Raw genomic sequence first — 20,379 nt, forward strand, 5'->3', positions numbered from 1 at the left:
CGTAGCCAATTGAAACGTTTTTTGTCAAAGAAATAGTTGTTTGAGGAAATATTGAGTTGACATGGTGGTATGTGGTTTGAGCGTCTGTTACAAGTTCTTGTATTAGTGCTGATACAGTCCTAAGCTTGAAGTTAATGGACATTTGATGTGTCTTCCTATCTGCTTCTTAGATGTTTTATCATAGGACTACTTGTATGACTCAGAGGCCCTTGACTCCAGGAGGAGTAACAGGTCAAAATTAGTTGGATAGAAAGCTGCCATCTTCCTGTCTCTGTGACCGTATAGGGCTGTCGAGTAACCTAGTGGTTAAAGGGTTCACTCGGCACGCCAAAGACCCGGGTTCGATTCCCGACATGGGTACAGTGTGTGAAGCCCATTTCTGGTGTTCCCCGCCATGATATTGGTGGAATATTTCTGGAAGCGGCGTAAAACCTCACTCACTCACTCACTGTGACATTTGTCACAGACTCATAACCTCAAATATGTTCAGTAAGCTGTCCAGTTCTATTTAATTATTCTACCAGCTGGAGGTGTTCTTCAAATATGAATCCAAACAATAATTGATAATGGTTATCATTGTTCAAAATTATATAGAAAGACAATGGTTCCTTGTCACAACCAGAATGTAATTAAGAGATTTTAGGGTTCCATCAAATTAATTACTGCACAAGGCCCCCTCAGTTTCTAAAACTGGTTATCAAGTATCAAGTATTCTGCCATTAAGAAGTCAAATTCAACCAAACGATTGGAATCTTGTAAGCTGGTCCTGTCGACCCAGATTAATACCTTGATATGACTAATGCGGTTTAGGGTGTCACGTCAGCAGAGACAGTGGACTTACGAGTATGTGATATATCGACATTGAAATAATAATGGTGTTGCAAATCCATTAGTCAACTCTGTCTTCATTGATACTACAGCTTCTAAACAGCTACTTAGAGATGTCATATCTATGGGTTTTGGAAAGAAGGAAGAAGAATCACTCACACAGTAACGGTCGGTGTAGGATTCACTGTTTTCACTGGGTATCACAGAGCCATGGGTGACACCGTGGTAAGGCAGCGCAATTAGGCAGCCCTGAAACCTGTCATCACCAAATAGTGTGAAGGCTTGTAACACTTCAGGCTTTCCTGAACTCACATACTTGTCAATACACCATTTAACGAGAGCTGGGACAGATAACTCAGGTACTCGGTCCAGGTGGTTCCTTAGTAGGACCCGGGTACCCACAGGACACCCGGACCCATGGTTGGTCATGTTTTATATTGTTTAATGACAATAGTAATAAAACTCTACAAGTTGCTAATGTTCGCATTTCTTTCTGACTCTTCACGTATTCCCACTGACTTTTATATGATTGAGTAAAGATAAAGCTTCACTGAAATTCAGTGTATGCATGATCTGATCGTTGTTTCCATGGATGAAAATGGTGAGGGCCAGAGCTGCAGAAAAACAATTTCCATTCAAAAATGTTGTACCCAATGCTTGAGATCTACACTGGGTACCTAGGTAAGGTCGAGTAATAGGGTGTCGAGTACCCGGGTAGTAAATTTGGACTTGTCCCAGCCCTACATTAAACCAAACTCACTCACTCGCCTGCTTGCTCACTCAGTGTCATCAAAGGGCACAAGTGGGACAGTGGTGTACACTGCTGACAACTTTATATCTTCCCCTGTCAGGGTTAGAACTGAACTCAAAGTTTTACTGGCCCGGGTGAAGATAAATTGCCCTTGTGATGATGATAAAAGAATTGGGAAATTTGTACTAAAGTACTCACGGAAATGATAAAAACCTGTTTTTTCGATCTCAGATTTTAAATAAATGCAGTTAATATACAAAATATATAAATATTCAAACAACTCAATCAGTACTAATTGGGCCTTGGCACAAATACAAAGTATCAAAGGTTTTTATGTCTTTTTACTCGTAAAAGTGTGTAAAAATATGAACAAAACAGACTATTGTGAAACTGAGCATAACCAGGTGTTAGTAGATCAAGGTGAATGTCCATGACCTATGACACCTTGACGACAGGTGAAAACAGGTGCTTGAACCCCACATGCATATGATTTGTCAGTGGTTAGTGATTTGTGAGTGACATTGTGGGATAGTGAATCATCATCAAAATATCAGAACGTAAAAGTAACATATTCCCTTCTCGAACAACAACTTACATGTCATTATTATTATGTACATAAACATAGCAGTTATTTTTATTGTTGTTTTCATAACTTTTTTCCAGGCTAATTTGCATAATGCCTATAGCCTGTTTCTGCCATGTCAATTTGGACTTAGTTTTACTTTTGAATGTTGAAAGTGCCTACAAATTACCTCCTGTAAAGTACATTTTGTATTGAGCACTCAGATAAAACTAGCAAATCCAGACTAGTACTTTTCCAGTTGTTTTGTTATTTCGTATTTACATCTACATAATGCTTTGTGTCGATTATTAAATCCAGCAAAACGGTTTTTTTCCATTTCCATAAGTACTTTAGCCCCGAGGAATTTGTACTAGCCCCGAGGAATTTGTACTAGCCCCGAGGAATTTGTACTAGCCCGAGGAATTTGTTCTAGCCCGAGGAATTTGTACTTCGCACAGGAATTTGTACTAGCCCCCAGAAATTTGTGCAAGCCCCCAGGAATTTGTACTAGCCCCCAGAAATTTGTACTTGCCCCCAGGAATTTGTACTAGCCCCCAGAAATTTGTACTAGCCCCCAGAAATTTGTACTTGCCCCCAGGAATTTGTACTAGCCTCCAGAAATTTGTGCAAGCCTCAGGCTAGTTGGCAAATGTTAATTTCTAACCATGCCTGTGTATCATCAGAGGGCACAGGGGGAATACGTTGTCTATTGACTACCTTCTGTAGAGACTCTAGGTCACGAGATGCCACAAGAACCTCAAGTTTGCTGTAAAAGCTGACTGAAATAGGAAGCAAGAGGCCAGGCTCTGTGCTGTGTCATCATGCATGCCCCAGTAGCATGGATGGGTGCTCATGCTTTCACTCACTTGTTTGCTAATTTACAAGCAGCAGTGATACAGCCAGAATATTGCTGAGTGCGGTGTTAATTACGCAGCATTTTTGTTTCACTGCATATTCCTACTCAACTAAAGTACGTACAGTACATCCTCAGCCCCTTGAACCTTCCATACTCAAGAGTGAAAATGTGCTGTGGCAAAGAATAATAGTGACTGGCATGGGGATATTCATCATTAGCTATGTGGAAGATGATACTTCATTTGAAGAATAATGAAAAGTGAAGTAACAAAACGTATTTACTGCTGCAGGATGTATAATGCGACTCACGATATGCTGTAGAGTCAGCTCCACATGGCTTTCTAATTACTAGACCCAACTTCCAGATAAAAGTAATTAAGTATATGTTTGATACATCGATTTTTGCCTACTCATGTGTATGATACATCAGAATAGGGTTTTTTTTCAATCTGTAGAAAACATTGTTTTATTAATAAATAAATAGCAGTCAAGGTATCGGGATGTCAATGATAGAGCTTAGCGGTGCTGGATTCTGCCTGTAGTCGTTTCATGACACTTGGTGCAGTCGAGAACTCCAACAGAATGTTGTGAGTGAGCCTTTGATTTGAATATTTCCACCAGCCGAGACTTACCTGGTTCTATTTAACTGAGAAAGTGTTGATCAAAGCTAGTACTTTCACTTGGATCAGGGTGTAGTGGGGTTGCCCAGTGGTTAATGTGTTTGCTTGTCATGTCAAAGATAACGTTTCGATTCCCCATGGGTACAATGTGGTGAGTCTCATTACTGATGTCCCTACTGTGATATTGCTGGAATATAACTTAATGCGTCATTAACCATATGCAGTGCGGGAGAAAAAACAACTCTCAGCTGTTACCTGGTTGCATTAGTGTTGTTTCGGACTCATTCATTGCATGGTTGAATCCCAAACTGATGATAAATGGTTTGCCTGCTCCAAACTGTATGATGAGACCACCATGACTTAGAAAACTGTTTATTTTCAAACTGTGTGTTTATGTTTTGTTTGCTTATCATTGCAGGAGCCCAGCACGATAACTTCCTCAATGCGATGAAAGAATCACCAGCAAGATATCCTTTCACAATATGGCTGCTGACCATTGGAAATTGTCATGTGGAACGTTGTACTGGGCAGTGTTAGAACTCTGCATAATGCAAATATTATTCAGGGCAGTGTTAGAACTCTGCATAATGCAAATATTATTCAGGGCAGTGTTAGAACTCTGCATAATGCAAATATTATACAGGGCAGTGTTAGAACTAACAGTTACTGTCGATACATTCATCCGTGTATGTTGCACAGGGGCTCAGTTGCTGCGTCCTCTAAGGCGCCACAATTCACTGTGCAGAGTTGCGTCACTTTGGCATGCCAGAAACCTATTGTTGAGGATTCGAATCCTGGTTCGCCCTCATTATGTTTCTAGGTTTGTCAGCACCCTACCTAAACTCGTGTGTTTCACACGAGTGGTAATCGTCTGAGACCTGCATCACTTAAGACTTTCCTCCTAGTTAAGTCAACAACTGTGATATAACTGGAATATTGTTCAAAGCGGTGTTAAAACAAACTCACTCACTCACTATTTACCCTGTGCTTGAGTTCATTAATTCTTTGCTATATATTTTTACATGATAGAGGATTGGAAAAAATCATCATTCCATCAAAGACGTTAACTAATCTTTACCATGTTGAATAGTGACAATGTAGATATGATAGTACGGGCATTGAACAATATCATCATATCCACAGTTAGCAATGAATTAGAGCTTTATTGGGATAGGGTAAGAAGAAATGAAAGCTGATCAGAATGTCAAAATAACATCCTTTAATGTTTGATTTGACAGTATATGAAAGTACACAATTTTTGAATTACATCAAAGCTCATAGAGGATTTATTGCAAATTGATGCTCAACTCTTCTATCAAAATTTTGTTAAAATTAATTGGGTTTTTTGGTCAGACTGTTCAAAAAACTAATCATAGGAAAGTTTATAACTGTTGGAAAATACATTTTTAAATGTGGACTTTAATGGTCTGCAAATTCAGTTAAGAAGCTGGATCTTTCACTCTCTGAATAACTTTTACACCAAGCATTCTAAATTTGTTTGTGCATTTTGAAGGATAGTGTGTAGTTAAATAGCATAAAATCAATAATGGTAAAAATTGTGTATCTCTTCCGCATCACTGTTTTGGCTGGATTCCAGAAAGAATCTATATGAATAGTGCAGGATAATGAAATATTCTGTATCAGCATCCCTCAGAGATTGATCAGGAGTTGAGACATGTTAACTAAATGTGGCTAGTATCGCTTTGAAAGGGATTATATTTCTGGACGTTCCAAATTTGGATTTAATTCTGTTCAAAATGACATTGAGGTAAACAATTTCCATCAATTAACAAACATGTTAAGGATATTAATAAATGCTTCAATGGACATCAGTGTTGTGGGGTAGCCTAGTGGTTAAGGTGTTTGCTTGTCATGCCAAAGACCTGGGTTTGATTCCACGCATGGAATGAATGTCCATTCTGGTATCCTCTACTGTGGTATCGTTGGGATATTGTGACAGCATGCAACTCTGGTGACTCAGTGGTAGGGTAGCCTAGTTGTTCAGGTGTTCACTCGTCATGGCACAAGGTTTGATTCCCCACATGGGTACAATATGTGAAGCCCATTTCTTGATTCCCTGCTGTGAAATTGCTGAAATATTGCAGAAAGTGGCATAAAACCGTAGCCACTCACACACTATATTCCCTCCCTCCCAGAAACTGATAAATCAGTATGTTATTGCCCAGTGACTATTATCAAAACTGTTTTAGTTTCATTTGTTTCAACAACGTTTGTCAACTACCGCTCAATCTTGGAATACAAATTTATCTTCTTGTGTATGGTTTCAATATATGTCAATTTTCTGGGGCGGTCGAGTAGCCTAGTGGTTAAAGCGTTCGCTCGTCACGCAGAAGAACGGAGTTGGATTCCCGACATGGGTACAATGTGTGAAGCTCATTTCTGGTGTCCCCCGCCGTGATATTTGCTGGAATATTGCTAAAAGCGGCGTAAAACCATACTCACTTACTCACTCACTGACTGTCAATTTTCTGTCTGTCAATTTTCTAAGTGCTCAGGTCGCATATAACTGTGTATACAGTAATAATAAGAATAAATCAAGATTAAGGGTATTGTCTTTATTCTGGCTCCTAAATAGTCTTGTCTAACCTCTTCCTTTATTACACAGCTATATAAGATGCACATACTCAAGTAACGTGTCAGAGTGGAAGGGTATTATTGACCTTGTCTGCTCTTATTGGTTTCAGTGTCCAAACGGTCACTGTTTAAGTAGACTTGTGTGACCATGGTCTGATATGCATTCATGGTTACTATCATAAAGAAGGTAGTCACAAATCACTTGTGTTCTAAAAAGACATCATTTTGATATAAGTTACTTTACAAGTTTACAGATACTTTGATATTTTCAAGTCGTGTTACTTGTGAGATGTTTCCAATGTTCTTTCATTTTCTTTCAATCTAATTAAAATCAGACGTTTTACTAGAATCTGATATTTCTCTGACAGTGTTAAGCATGAAAAGACAAGGGGGTCCTTGTCATAAAACTAAGGTTATTAGTTAAAAATGTAGGGTATTTTATCCCCCGTCTTTTTACATGAAGATCATACAAACCCTCCACTTTCTATTCAGCCAATCAGCATCAAGGCTTCTGATGTATATAAAAAACAACAACTTAAATTGGCTGTTTGTATGGACATAAAAAAAACAAACCTCCCCCCTCCCTCCCTTCCTCCCTCCCTCCCTTCTTCCCTACTTCCTCGCCCTCTCCCAATTGTTTTTGAAAACTCTTACCTGAAGAACCAGTGCTAGTGCGTCCTTTATGTAATCTCTGGCGGGTTTGTCAGGTCTTCATGCAGAGAGAGATCGTACATATGAGAGTAAAAGATTGTATGTTATTGATTTCCACTGTAACACTATGATTCCTTGACCGCTGTGTACCATTGTGGAGGCTATTATATGTTTCTTCTCAGTGTGGTCAATTATTGGTCTTGCTGGATTTCACACATATCTGACCACTTCAGAGCAAACCACGAACGAGGATGTAAGTCTGTCCTAGGTGTCGTCACGCTTGATTGACCCCCCCCTGCACCTGTGTGTCCTGCCAGTTTCTGCATTGGATGTGTTTAATTTAGTTGGCCAAAGTCTATTTCTGTCAGGCATGCACTTGTTTATTATTTGTGTCCTAGTTTGAAGAATTGATGTGATGTTTAAGATGAGTAAATTATGTAAATAGTAAAATAAGGATTGGAATAAAACTGAAAAAGAAAAGCTTGTGAAAGTAAATGGTTCATGAGTGTGCTAAAATGGAATAGTGGAAATGGAAATGTTTGTAAGTAAATTAACAGGGAGTACGTGCGTCAAAGATTATGTAGAAGGGGTCTTCTCAATTTCTTAAGGGGGCACGGGTAGCCCATTTGTCTAAGGCGCCCAAAATAGCTGTGCAGAGTTGCGTCCCTTGGGCATGCCAAAAACCTATGATTGTGGGTTCGAATCCCAGTTCGCCCTGATAATGTTTCTAGGTTTGTCAGCACCATACCCGTGCTCTTGGGTTTCACCAGAGTGGTAAACGTCAGACCTACATCACTTTGGGCTTTCCTCCCACATTAAGCTGACATGCCGCGATATAACTGGAATACTGTTAAAAGCGGCGTTAAACATAACTCACTCATTTCCTTAAAGATAATGGAGCCGAGGCCCATTATGTTTCAGGAATGGAGAGTTAAACGGATATTACCCTGCTTAAACACATCCCTACCCCTACACTTTGCCTAAACATTCTAAAGAACAGTGTCCAATGCTTTGTATAGATCACAACAGAGCACATGCAACAGTGGCAGATAAAACTATCAACTGTCCATTCCTGAAACATAATGGAGCACTTAAACAATAGAATGATGTCACAGATGTGTTTCAGTTAGGAGTCTCTGTTTATGTTTGTATAGAAGGACCAAGTACTTTCATCCAAGTAGATATTTTTTCCTTTTCAAAATTAAACCTGGTGTTCCAGATAAAGGTATTTCACTTGATGTATATTAAATACAAGAAGAGTTAACCTAAAACTATAAAAAAAATAAAATAGATAAGGGTTTTAGATAACACATGATACTAATTCTACAATATTTTCATATGTATGTTTCTGATATGTGTTGCTTACACATCTGTTAAGCATTTTGGTAGAACCAGCATTTGAAGTAGATTTGTTCTGTTTCCATGGTAATTCAATCGAGATTGATATTAATTATGTAGCTGCCTCCAAATGATACAAAAAATCCTTTCCAGACATCTCAAAACCAAAAATAGAACTGGAGAAGAAAAGTTTGTGTTTATGATCTTTGCTGGTTTCCTCATGTAGATTATGTAGGAAACAGAGCCACTAAGGGAGATAACCCAGCAGCACAATGCTGTAGATAGTAACAAGAAACTGGAGACAGTATCAGGATTCACTGTCAGTTTGCAGTAGAAAGTTGAACTTAAACACAATTTAATCAAGAGAGATTTGTGAAAATCTATCTTCTCTGGAATAAATTGGAGACCTACATTTTCTTCCTATTTCTTATTGACAGGTGTTGTTTTGGTTCTTGATTAACATGATTAAAGTAGATTTTTTATTTTCAAAATATAATTAATCTCTTTAAAGACCTTGAACTTAAACATGACTTCTAAAGCTAATTCTACTTTTGAAAATAGTTTTCAGCAATTTCGTGTCATCATCTATACTTAGACTTCGTGTGGATTTAAGAAATTTGATACTGGGATTGTCGGTGCTTGTTGAATTCACTGTAAAGGAAAACTTTTTATTTTGAAATATATGTATCTCTTGTTATTTTGAATTGCTATGCTGATTATTTTTGTCACAAAGATATGTGAGTGTATGACAGGTGATGTTCTCAGAATAGCTCATGTGGGTGTGACTATAAGATTCCACAGTTCTTTGTACTTTATATTTGTGCTAGCAACTTGAAAAATGAAAAGAATTCTTTGTCAGTGTCAAAATTCATTTCATATTTTGTTTTGCTGAGAATATTCCAGATATGTGCATCATTACTAGTACTGGGGGTATCGAAATTACCATAAGTCCGCAAGTCCCAGGCAAGTAAGATTCAGAAAGTACAAGAAACATTTCATGTGGACTACCACTTTGACCGTCTGGTAGATGGTAACTCTATAACAGATCATTACTGATATTTATGAATTAATTTCTATCCCTGGTGACTAAGATTGAAAATAGGTAGTGCAGTAAACAATAAATATTAGGGCAGACTATCGATACAGATTATAGATATCAATAATCCCTAATTAAATATCGATCAGTTATCGAAAAATAACTTTTAGCAAATATTCAAGAAAGTCCCTAAAGAAATCAACATATTTCACACCACTGGTGAGCAGTGACACATCTATGCATGGATTACTTTGTGGACATTTGAGATATGACAAAACTGTTGCTTTCTGTCTTAGACAATTTAGATAATTGATAATAACAAGTTTGTTTCGGTAAATCTAAACTTTATTTCATCACAACAGTTTATGTAAGTTATTATTGATTACAACTATTTCATATCAATAGTCGTTAATATTTCTTCTCATTGACGATAATAATTTTCAGCCAGCCCTTATAAATATAGTCTGATCCATCACACTACCACTAGAACATGATGTAGCAAACAGTAAAACAGTAATTAAGATAAATTCATTTTGTTGTAGGACTCTTGAATCAAGGAGTCTTGTTCCTTCCATACATTGAGACCTGGGCCCACTTGCGATCTTAGTGCTAAGATGATCGTAACTCCCACACTTTAACATAGGATTACAATAGTTGTAGTGCTAAGATTGCTTTGTGCAAGTGGGCCCTGGGCACATTCCACAAAGCGATCTTAGCGCTACGACTGTTGTAATCCAGTGTTAAAGTATGGGAGTTACGATCATCTTAGCGCTACAACTATCGTAATCCAGTGTTAAAGTATGGGAGTTACGATCATCTTAGCGCTAAGATGGCTTTGTGGAACAGGGCCTGTAGTTTGTAGCTGAGTGTGTTGTGTTGTGCGGGACTGATTTTCTGATTATTTCCTTAACACTCTTCACTGTGATCGAGGCAGTGATCTGCTTCTTCTCTGTGTTCTCTGTTGTTGGCTTGGCGGGCTTTCACTCTTACCTTGTCTCTACCGAGCTAACCACAAATGAAGATGTAAGTAGCACAGCTGGGAGGCTGCACATTGACAAGCTCTGTGGTGTGTGGTCTACAAGGTGTTAGGTTATGTCCTCTTTTATATATTGTACCTGCATGTAATTGTTGCAATTAATGTTTTGAATTGTTTGATAGGCGCTGCTTAGAAGTTGATGGAGGACAAAGTAGAGAGAATTTATGGATAACAACTTCTTTATTTACAGTAAAGGCGACGTTCTGTATACATTAACTGCTGTTGTAATGAACTCAAAGGGACCACTAATATTAGTTCGTTATATCCGTCGTTCGTTATGCGCATTTCGACTGTCGGACATCTTTTATCAAGTCATGTGACATCATCTTACTCGATAAATAACAAAAGTGTGCACTGTACATGTACGGAATATATCCACTTCAATCACTGTGTTACTGTTGTTAATTGAGGTTGTAATTTGAGGACAAGGTGTCGGTGCTTAAGAGTAAATCAATTACCTTCAATTGTTTATTGACGCTTTGAACAGCAGTGCATGGCCGTGGATATTTTGATAGGTAGATAGGTGACCCGGAGATCAGCTCAAGGATTAACAGTTCGTTATACACTTAAACATTTAATAATCGTTGGCAGAGTACAAACAGGACCACAAGGGGGGTTCGCTATATCCATTATTTCATTGTAAGCATGTTCATTATATCCATTAACTTTATATGATAAAATATATGGAAAATAGCTGGGACCAAAAGTACAGCTAGTTATATCAGTCAGTTCGTTGTAAGCGTGTTCATTATAAACATAGTTTACTGTAGACCCTTACAGTAAATAAAGAAGTTGTTATCCATAAATTGTGTCTAATTGTGTCAATTAATGTTTTTTCTGTTCGTAATTCCGCAAAGGAAACAAATGCCAGTGTACTGTAATCATGTATGTCAGGACTTTAAGGCTTTGATATGTCATCATTAGGCTTCCTTGCACAAACACTGCAGCTAGCTGGGATTTCATGTACCTTTTTAAGCTTACAATGTACATGACACTGTGGCTAGATGAGGTTTGCATCTCAAACTCTGTCACACAGACCCTGAACCAAATATATCAATACAGCCCATGCAGCTCCATATTATTTGGCAAGTCGAGATTACTCCAGTTTCAGGATAACGAAGAAAGTCTCTTGGCTCCTTTTTATTATATTTTATAAAGATAATTTAAGAACTGTATTTTTCTGTAAAATATGTTCATTTCAGAGACTGGATGTTAGTTGAGGTATGTCTTGGGTCTGTGTTATAGGGCTTACAATGGACAAGGATCTACAGCTGCTCTGTGGAATGGGTGAAGGTATTCTTCCAGCCTCTTTCTTGACTGCAGCCTAATCTCAGATTACACTGTATTTCAGATAAAGGGTTCATTTACAGCCAAGAGGGGCCAAGAAAACTTCAATCCCTACAGCAAGGGCTCAATATTTAGGAACTGCATGACAGTTCTTTGTGGACCAACCCCTCCGAGGTGAGAGTTCGTTTGTTTGTTGGTTGTTGTTGAACGCTGCACTCAACAATATTCCAGCTATGTGATGGCGGTGATGTTAATAATCGAGTCTGGACCAGACAGTTTAGTTCCGATGTCATGAGCATTGATCCACGCAAATGGGATACGATAACATGCATCGACCACCCGACCACCCGATCCCATTAGTTGCCTCCTACGACAAGCATGGGTTGCTGAAGACCTATTTTCTACCTGAATCTTCATGGGTCCCTAGGTGAGAGAAGGGGTTTTACATGTTCCATGGCTTTGAGACGAGAGCCCCCCGCAACCTATGCTGGTTTTTAGAGGTGACTTAATGGAGCAGCTGGTCCAGCTCGGTGACTTGGTTGAATGTGTGTCATCATACCCCGACGGCCTGGATCGTTGTTCATAACATCAACCACTGGATTGCCTGCTCCAGACTCAATTATTTACAGGCAACAATCATATAGCTGGAATATTGCTGAGTGCTCATTTTAACAACAAACAAACACACTTACGTGTGTATTTGAATATATGTCATGATATATACCAATTATATTTCTTGTTTTGGAATTCATGAGGAACGAGTGTGGAAATGAGGAGGGAAATGAAGGATTCTGTATTCCCGTGTTACGTGAATGTATGATTATATGGACATTATGTTTCTAGTTTGCTAGATCGTCGTGGCTACGTGGTGCCGGACAGTTCCCAGGTGCATACAGCTGACGGAGAGCTGCCTGTGAAGGAGAGTAACGCTGTCAATGTGCGGCACGAGTACTATGGCTCAACCAATATCACACAACAGAAGGTAACAGTTCTGCAGTAGTCTTGAAGAAAGTACCGTGTCAGTGTGTTACAGTCAGTCATTAGTCATTTACCCTGGGGATTTAGGGGTAAGTATGAGTCCCCCGTGTCCCCCGTGTCCCCCGTGTCCCTCGTGTCCCCCGTGTCCCCCGAGTCCCTCGTGTCCCTCGTGTCCCCCGTGTCCCCCGAGTCCCTCGTGTCCCCCGTGTCCCCCGTGTCCCTCGTGTCCCTCGTGTCCCCCGTGTCCCTCGTGTCCCAGGGCTGTTGTAAGAGTCAGGGATCACGTGGTTACAACAGTCTTAGAAATTATTCTTCTCCTTTTGAAGACGAGCCCAGGGTGCAGTTGTACAAAACAACCTCAGCGCTACAATGATCGTAAATCTATGTTAAAGTATGGGTGTTGCGATCACCTCAGCACTAAGATTCCTTTGTACAACAGCACCCAGAGCACTAGTGGAATCTTTATTTCACTAGGCCTCAGAGTTTGCAGTTAGTGCCGCTTGAACAAGACAATAATGTTTTTTGTCAGTTTTATTCAGTTCTTATTTGTAGCAAAATTGAAGCATTATGCGGTGGTTCAAACTTATAGCCTTCAAATGCTGCTTGTCATTGAATGTTTACTGGTCCTCAGCACTTTGTAGTTGTCTCTGGCTGGCGGACCAGCATGAATTTCAACGGCTGTTACAATGTGTCAGCTGGCTGATCCCATGCCATTGCATCCTGTGGCATGGATCGTCCATGGAGAGTTTGTCTCCACGCTGCCAGGTATCCTGGAGTAGTAGGTCTGACATTGATGAGATCGTTGTGTTCTACCATGAGTGGTTCCTGTATTTGTACTGTTCAGCGTGTCCAGCTGTGATAGTGTGCTCTGTTGTACTTCCAGACAAACAGCACTGGCACCAACACGGCGGGGGAGCCGGTCGTGGTCCCAGACAACATGGGGAGCAACGCCCCCGTCACCAAGCATGACATGATCAGCTATCAGGGGCCCGACGGCACAATCAACAACAAACTTCCACCAATAAATGGTGGGTATGCTGTGGATATTAGTGTTACACAACAGTGTGCAAAATAGTCTCAAAGCATACTTGCCTTTTGGTATAGCTAGCCTTAAAAGTTACTTTCCACTTTCATACGTCACTAGCTATGTTTTTCCAGAAATTTGATTCTGCAAAGGTATCAGTAAAGTGAGGCCAAATTGCAAATCATGAGTCCAGTATTATGGAGAGGGTAAATCTGATCTTGCAACCTCCATTTGGTACTGATTTTATATTTTTGATGGTCGTAGTGAGTTCAGAAATGGGAGAAAATTTGTTATTTTGATCAACTAAGGTGTCAACAAAAAAAGTCACCTTAACGTTTCAGTAGCCATTTAGGCTAGGATATTATAATGTTTAGCCCACCTGAAATTTTGCTAGCCAGTGGGTAGGTGGCTATTTCACACACTGCTAGACAATACAAGAATGTATGATGTTATGTATGTTTTGCAGGCTAACCATATTTGATGATATTTGATTGTGAGGATATTAACAGTGGATCTATCTGAAAGAATGTCATCTATTTGATGCATATTACTTTAGATGAAACGATTTAATTAATTCTGAACCTGTGATCGGTGGTTTCTGTGATTATTAGATTCTCCAACTAACATTATCACCATAAAGTTCTCAAATTTGGCAGTTTTATTTTCTCAGGGATAAGTGAAATCCTTATCATTACCAAAAATGGTTCTGGTATATTAACAGACATACCGGTAGTCGTCAATATCCTTTTGACTAAACCAGTTGTATTCCTTGTTTCGCGAAAATACTAGGCAATAATCTTATCAGGATTGTATAAAAATCAATTGCAAAGACAAAAACAACATATAGATATCGAACTTCAAATACCGTATTTGACGTAATAAGTGCAACAAGACAAATTGACTAACGTAAACAAGAAAAAATAAAGTTTATTTACAGACCAGCCAAATGATATTGTGAAATCTGTGACATGAGATCCTTTCAGTGTTGAGCGCAGGATTCCTCGCCATATGCCTCGGATTACTCCTCCACCAGAGGGGGGCACTCTATTTTATGGTCATATCATCCGCTGATCAGAATTGATCATGACAGAAAAGTACCTTACCCTTGATGGAAAATATTATGAAGTTATTATTTATTATCCTCCATTATTTCTATGCTTTAACTCTGGTACCTTCCACGGCGCCCACTTATGTTGAGAGAACAACTCTGCTCCTCAGTAATATGATTTAACGATCAAAACCCTTGTGGTGGATATGTCACAAGGTTCATAAGCCTCTTTGGTTAGGGCTGTCGCTGGTGGAGCAAGGCTAAATGAATTCGCTTGCTGTCATTAACCTAAGACCCCATTTAATTCCTAGACTTGTCTTTCCAATCTGAGATCGGTCTTGCGTCATTGCTGGAAACTTATTAACCGCCTATAATAGCCTTGGTGCTTGAAATATCCTCGTTAACTTGCAATATCCTGACCATAAATCATCTCCCTGTGCGTATTCATGTTGGTACTAGCGGTTGCTCTACTGCTTGTGGTGATAAATTGATACATGGAAGCTTTAGATGAACCTTTTTTACCAAGTGGTTTATTTCATTAACAGTGATGGTCTAATTATTTTCTAGTGACTTCGGGTTTTAATTATGGACAAGACAATTGAGATTGACCAGACTTTGTTTCTGGTATTATTTTGTTCACTTGCTGATTTTAATTACTACATGTCACTTGAGTATCAAGCTCAACATGGTTTTGAAAGTGCGACCAACACAAGACTTTTAAACAGCAATGGAAGATATGTGAATATGTCCAAGAATAATGAGGCTGATATGGTTGGGGCCAGGAACGTGTGGTCAGTGTTAGATGGGGATGGGCAGGGTGGGTGGTGGACAAGTTAACAAGTGTTGGGTGTGGTCAGGGTTAGATAGGGATGGGCAGGGTGGATGGTGGACAAGTTAACAAGGGATGGGTGTGGTCAGGGTTAGATAGGGATGGGCAGGGTGGAGGGTGGACAAGTTAACAAGGGTTGGGTGTGGTCAGTGTTAGATAGGGATGGGCAGGGTGGATGGTGGACAAGTTAACAAGGGTTGGTTGTGGTCAGGGTTAGACAGGGGTGGGCCAGGTGGAGGGTGGACAAGTTAACAAGGGATGGGTGTGGTCAGGGTTAGATAGGGGTGGGCCAGGTGGAGGGTGGACAAGTTAACAAGGGTTTGGTGTGGTCAGGGTTAGATAGGGGTGGGCCAGGTGGAGGGTGGACAAGTTAACAAGGGATGGGTGTGGTCAGGGTTAGATAGGGATGGGCAGGGTGGAGGGTGGACAAGTTAACAAGGGTTGGGTGTGGTCAGAGTTAGATAGGGGTGGGCAGGGTGGATGGTGGACAAGTTAACAAGGGTTGGGTGTGGTCAGAGTTAGATAGGGGTGGGCAGGGTGGAGGGTGGACAAGTTAACAAGGGATGGGTGTGGTCAGGGTTAGATAGGGATGGACAGGGTGGATGGTGGACAAGTTAACAAGGGATGGGTGTGGTCAGGGTTAGATAGGGATGGACAGGGTGGATGGTAGACAAGTTAACAAGGGATGGGTGTGGTCAGTGTTAGAAAGGGATGGGCAGTGTGGATGGTAGACAAGTTAACAAGGGATGGGTGTGGTCAGGGTTAGATAGGGATGGGCAGGGTTGATGGTGGACAAGTTAACAAGGGATGGGTGTGGTCAGGGTTAGATAGGGGTGGGCAGGGTGGATGGTGGACAAGTTAACAAGGGATGGGTGTGGTCAGGGTTAGATAGGGATGGGCCAGGTGGAGGGTGGACAAGTTAACAAGGGATGGGTGTGGTCAGGGTTAGATAGGGATGGGCAGGGTGGGTGGTGGACAAGTTAACAAGGGATGGGTGTGGTCAGGGTTAGATAGGGGTGGGCCAGGTGGAGGGTGGACAAGTTAACAAGGGATGGGTGTGGTCAGAGTTAGATGGGGATGGGCAGGGTGGGTGGTGGACAAGTTAACAAGGGATGGGTGTGGTCAGTGTTAGATAGGGATGGGCAGGGTGGATGGTGGACAAGTTAACAAGGGTTTAGTGTGGTCAGGGTTAGATAGGGATGGGCCAGGTGGAGGGTGGACAAGTTAACAAGGGATGGGTGTGGTCAGGGTTAGATAGGGATGGGCAGGGTGGGTGGTGGACAAGTTAACAAGGGATGGGTGTGGTCAGGGTTAGATAGGGGTGGGCCAGGTGGAGGGTGGACAAGTTAACAAGGGATGGGTGTGGTCAGAGTTAGATGGGGATGGGCAGGGTGGGTGGTGGACAAGTTAACAAGGGATGGGTGTGGTCAGTGTTAGATAGGGATGGGCAGGGTGGATGGTGGACAAGTTGACAAGGGTTGGGTGTGGTCAGGGTTAGATAGGGGTGGATGGTGGACAAGTTGACAAGGGTTGGGTGTGGTCAGGGTTAGATAGGGATGGGCAGGGTGGATGGTGGACAAGTTAACAAGGGATGGGTGTGGTCAGGGTTAGATAGGGATGGACAGGGTGGATGGTAGACAAGTTAACAAGGGATGGGTGTGGTCAGTGTTAGAAAGGGATGGGCAGTGTGGATGGTAGACAAGTTAACAAGGGATGGGTGTGGTCAGGGTTAGATAGGGATGGGCAGGGTGGATGGTGGACAAGTTAACAAGGGATGGGTGTGGTCAGGGTTAGATAGGGGTGGGCAGGGTGGATGGTGGACAAGTTAACAAGGGATGGGTGTGGTCAGGGTTAGATAGGGGTGGGCAGGGTGGATGGTGGACAAGTTAACAAGGGATGGGTGTGGTCAGGGTTAGATAGGGGTGGATGGGTAGACAAGTTAACAAGGGATGGGTGTGGTCAGGGTTAGATAGGGATGGGCAGGGTGGATGGTGGACAAGTTAACAAGTGTTGGGTGTGGTCAGAGTTAGATAGGGATGGGCAGGGTGGATGGTGGAAAAGTTAACAAGGGATGGGTGTGGTCAGGGTTAGATAGGGGTGGATGGGTAGACAAGTTAACAAGGGATGGGTGTGGTCAGGGTTAGATAGGGATGGACAGGGTGGATGGTGGACAAGTTAACAAGGGATGGGTGTGGTCAGGGTTAGATAGGGGTGGATGGGTAGACAAGTTAACAAGGGATGGGTGTGGTCAGGGTCAGATAGGGATGGGCAGGGTGGATGGTGGACAAGTTAACAAGGGTTGGTTGGGGTCAGGGTTAGATAGGGATGGGCAGGGTGGATGGTAGACAAGTTAACAAGGGATGGGTGTGGTCAGTGTTAGAAAGGGATGGGCAGGGTGGATGGTGGACAAGTTAACAAGGGATGGGTGTGGTCAGAGTTAGATAGGGATGGGTGCAGGGTTGATGGTGGACAAGTTAACAAGGGATGGGTGTGGTCAGTGTTAGATAGGGATGGGCAGGGTGGATGGTGGACAAGTTAGGATCATCTCTTCAAATTCAGCGATATTCTAAAACATATACATCCATCTGTTTCTGTACATATACTTGCTGTACATATACTTGCTGTACATATACTTGCTGTATATCGGTGTCTCATTCTCTGTCTTCCCTCCACCAGGCATGGGGCCACCAACATGTGCAGGTAATTCCCTCACTCACTCACTCACTCACTCTCCACCTTCTGCTTGGCAGTTCCTTTGTTTTATTGCAGTTTTATTTGGTGTTGTGTTTTATTTGTTCAACGGAATTTACATTTTGTTACGCTGGAGTTTGTTCCAAGGTTTCTTTCTTATTCTGTTTGTGAATGATTATTTTAATTGGTTGAATTAGATTTTGTGTTACCAATTGCTGAATACAGATTATTTTATGAGATTTTGTTGGGTTTGAATAATTTTTCCAACTTTGTGCCATTCTTTTCATTGAGGATGGCCATCCTGTGTTGTCTGTATTCTCTATGTGTTTCAGGGTTCCTTCTTTTCCCCTGCATAGAAACTATAGTTCTAATGATGTTTCAATCCAACACAGATGCATACTTTTAGTTCATCTACTAATGTATTATGTTTTGATATCTACATTATTTTGATCTAGTTAAATACATGTTCTGTTAAAATATATGTGCCGGTTATTACATGTCTACTGTTGACGCCCCAGATGAAATAATTGAAATATCAAGACTAATTTACGGAAACATTTAAACAGATCTTTCAACTCTCTTCTTTCTATTTTTACATGAAACTGTGATCATATGAAGGGCTGAAAGTATAATTAGTTTCAACTTATTACTGAAAAGATATTTTCTTTTTCATCACTATTCATAGATAAAGAAATAATGGGAAGAAATCAATATGAGTACTGTTTATATATATCCAACTATGTAGAAGAGTTCTTCTATTCTACTTTCTCCACCTGCATTGCGTACATAGGACGAAAGAACCACATTTGGGACATGACGTTAAACCAACTCAACTTTTCTGGTGAGTTATACCGTGTGTGACATGTTGGAGGTGTGTCTGTCCTCTCCAACCAGCATGTTGTACTTCCCATGTTCCTCTACGCCAACATTCTGTTACATCGCCTCTTTCGTTTGTTTAGAGCAGATGGAGCATATTCTTTGGTTTTGTTGCCTGGTCAAGTAAGCGTAGCTTTTAGTGTATATATATTTGCTTGGTAAACTTATTTTGGGGGAAACAAAGCATTTTAAAGCATTCATGCATGATCAAATGAAGAAACAGAAGATATTTGTGCCACACCCTTTTGTAACGGAGCTTCCTTGTTCATGTGCTGGAGTTTGTGTTAGTGGTAAATGTAGCTTAGACAAGGTTTCTTTCATTTTGCTGTTATGATTTGAATAGATGACATTTTTAAGGGATAGCAACTTCTTTGTCACGTTTCAGAGCTACTTCTTGCTCCTTCATCAGGTGAACATTTAGAAAGTGCATAAAGCTAAAACAGCAGGAATAGCTCTGAAACGTTGTGACAAAGAATGCTATTCCTGACAAGTGTCATGTATTCTAAATGCCTATCAAAGACTGCTGTTATGATTGTTTCAACTTGTTTGATGCTTTGCTAAGAGTGTGGGATGGTTTTGGGGATAGGATCACTGTAGACTAGATAGGTTATGCTGAAGAGAGAGAGATGCTGTTGGCTGGATGGACTGGCTATGGTTCAAATCCACATTTCAGCACCAGTGTCTGTTAGTGTGGTTTGTCTGTGCCAAGACACAACGTGGGACTGATGCTGGGTTTTGTGACTGCATCTCTGTGTTCCTGTATTGGACCTGACACAGTGCAGTGACCCTGCCCTACTGGGCATGGAGTGAGTGCAGATCCCTTGGGTACTGCTTCTTGCTGTGCAGAGTCAATGCTTTATGTCTATGAGACAGCCTCTGTGGTCTAGTGGATATAGCGTATGCCTATAGAGCGGAAGGTCGTTGGTTCAATCCCCATCCGCTTCCTACCAAAGACGTTAAAAGATGGTACTTGTTACCCTACCTGATGCTAAAAACAAGGACTGGTCGGCTTAGAATCAGTATGCTGTGTGGTATGTGGTATCCATTTTAAACTGCAGCATATATAGCACTATAAGGACAGCATAAGCCCAGACTCGTACAAGCTGCACACACACACACACATGCATGCACTTCGTTATGTAACTGCAATAATCTTTAATGTGAAATAAATTCTATTTCACATCGTCGCACCTCATGTTAAGGAATGAGGGACAGAGTGAAGTGTTGGTGTCTGGCACAGACTTGAGCCACTACTCCGACGTATAAGTCTTATAAAATAGGTTTGGTCCAGTAATAGCTCAGCTGATAATGGTCCCCATATTCTGCTGAAATTCATGCCAAGAAACAATTTCAGGATAGCAGATTAAAACTTTT

General features: G+C 41.0%; 1 protein-coding gene across 7 annotated transcripts in view; it reads left to right on the plus strand.

Annotated features, from left to right (window-relative positions):
* LOC124116561 (palmitoyltransferase ZDHHC18-B-like) overlaps nt 1–20,379 on the plus strand; it is a 99,969-nt gene that overhangs the window by 65,830 nt on the left and 13,760 nt on the right. For 4 of the 7 annotated variants that reach the window (XM_046477943.2, XM_046477944.2, XM_046477948.2 and 1 more), the window contains 7 exons: nt 4,035–4,083; nt 10,157–10,259; nt 11,624–11,733; nt 12,403–12,541; nt 13,421–13,565; nt 18,115–18,138; nt 18,920–18,970. In XM_046477943.2, the coding sequence (XP_046333899.1) occupies nt 4,035–4,083; nt 10,157–10,259; nt 11,624–11,733; nt 12,403–12,541; nt 13,421–13,565; nt 18,115–18,138; nt 18,920–18,970 (621 nt within the window). Of the gene's footprint in view, nt 1–4,034; nt 4,084–7,012; nt 7,116–10,156; nt 10,260–11,623; nt 11,734–12,402; nt 12,542–13,420; nt 13,566–18,114; nt 18,139–18,919; nt 18,971–20,379 lie in introns of all 7 variants that reach the window. The other 3 variants (XM_046477942.2, XM_046477947.2, XM_046477949.2) reach the window with 3 other exon arrangements.

This window comes from Haliotis rufescens, unplaced genomic scaffold, assembly GCF_023055435.1.
Source record: "Haliotis rufescens isolate VD_foot unplaced genomic scaffold, xgHalRufe1.0.p SCAF_5, whole genome shotgun sequence".
Lineage (NCBI taxonomy): Eukaryota > Metazoa > Mollusca > Gastropoda > Lepetellida > Haliotidae > Haliotis > Haliotis rufescens.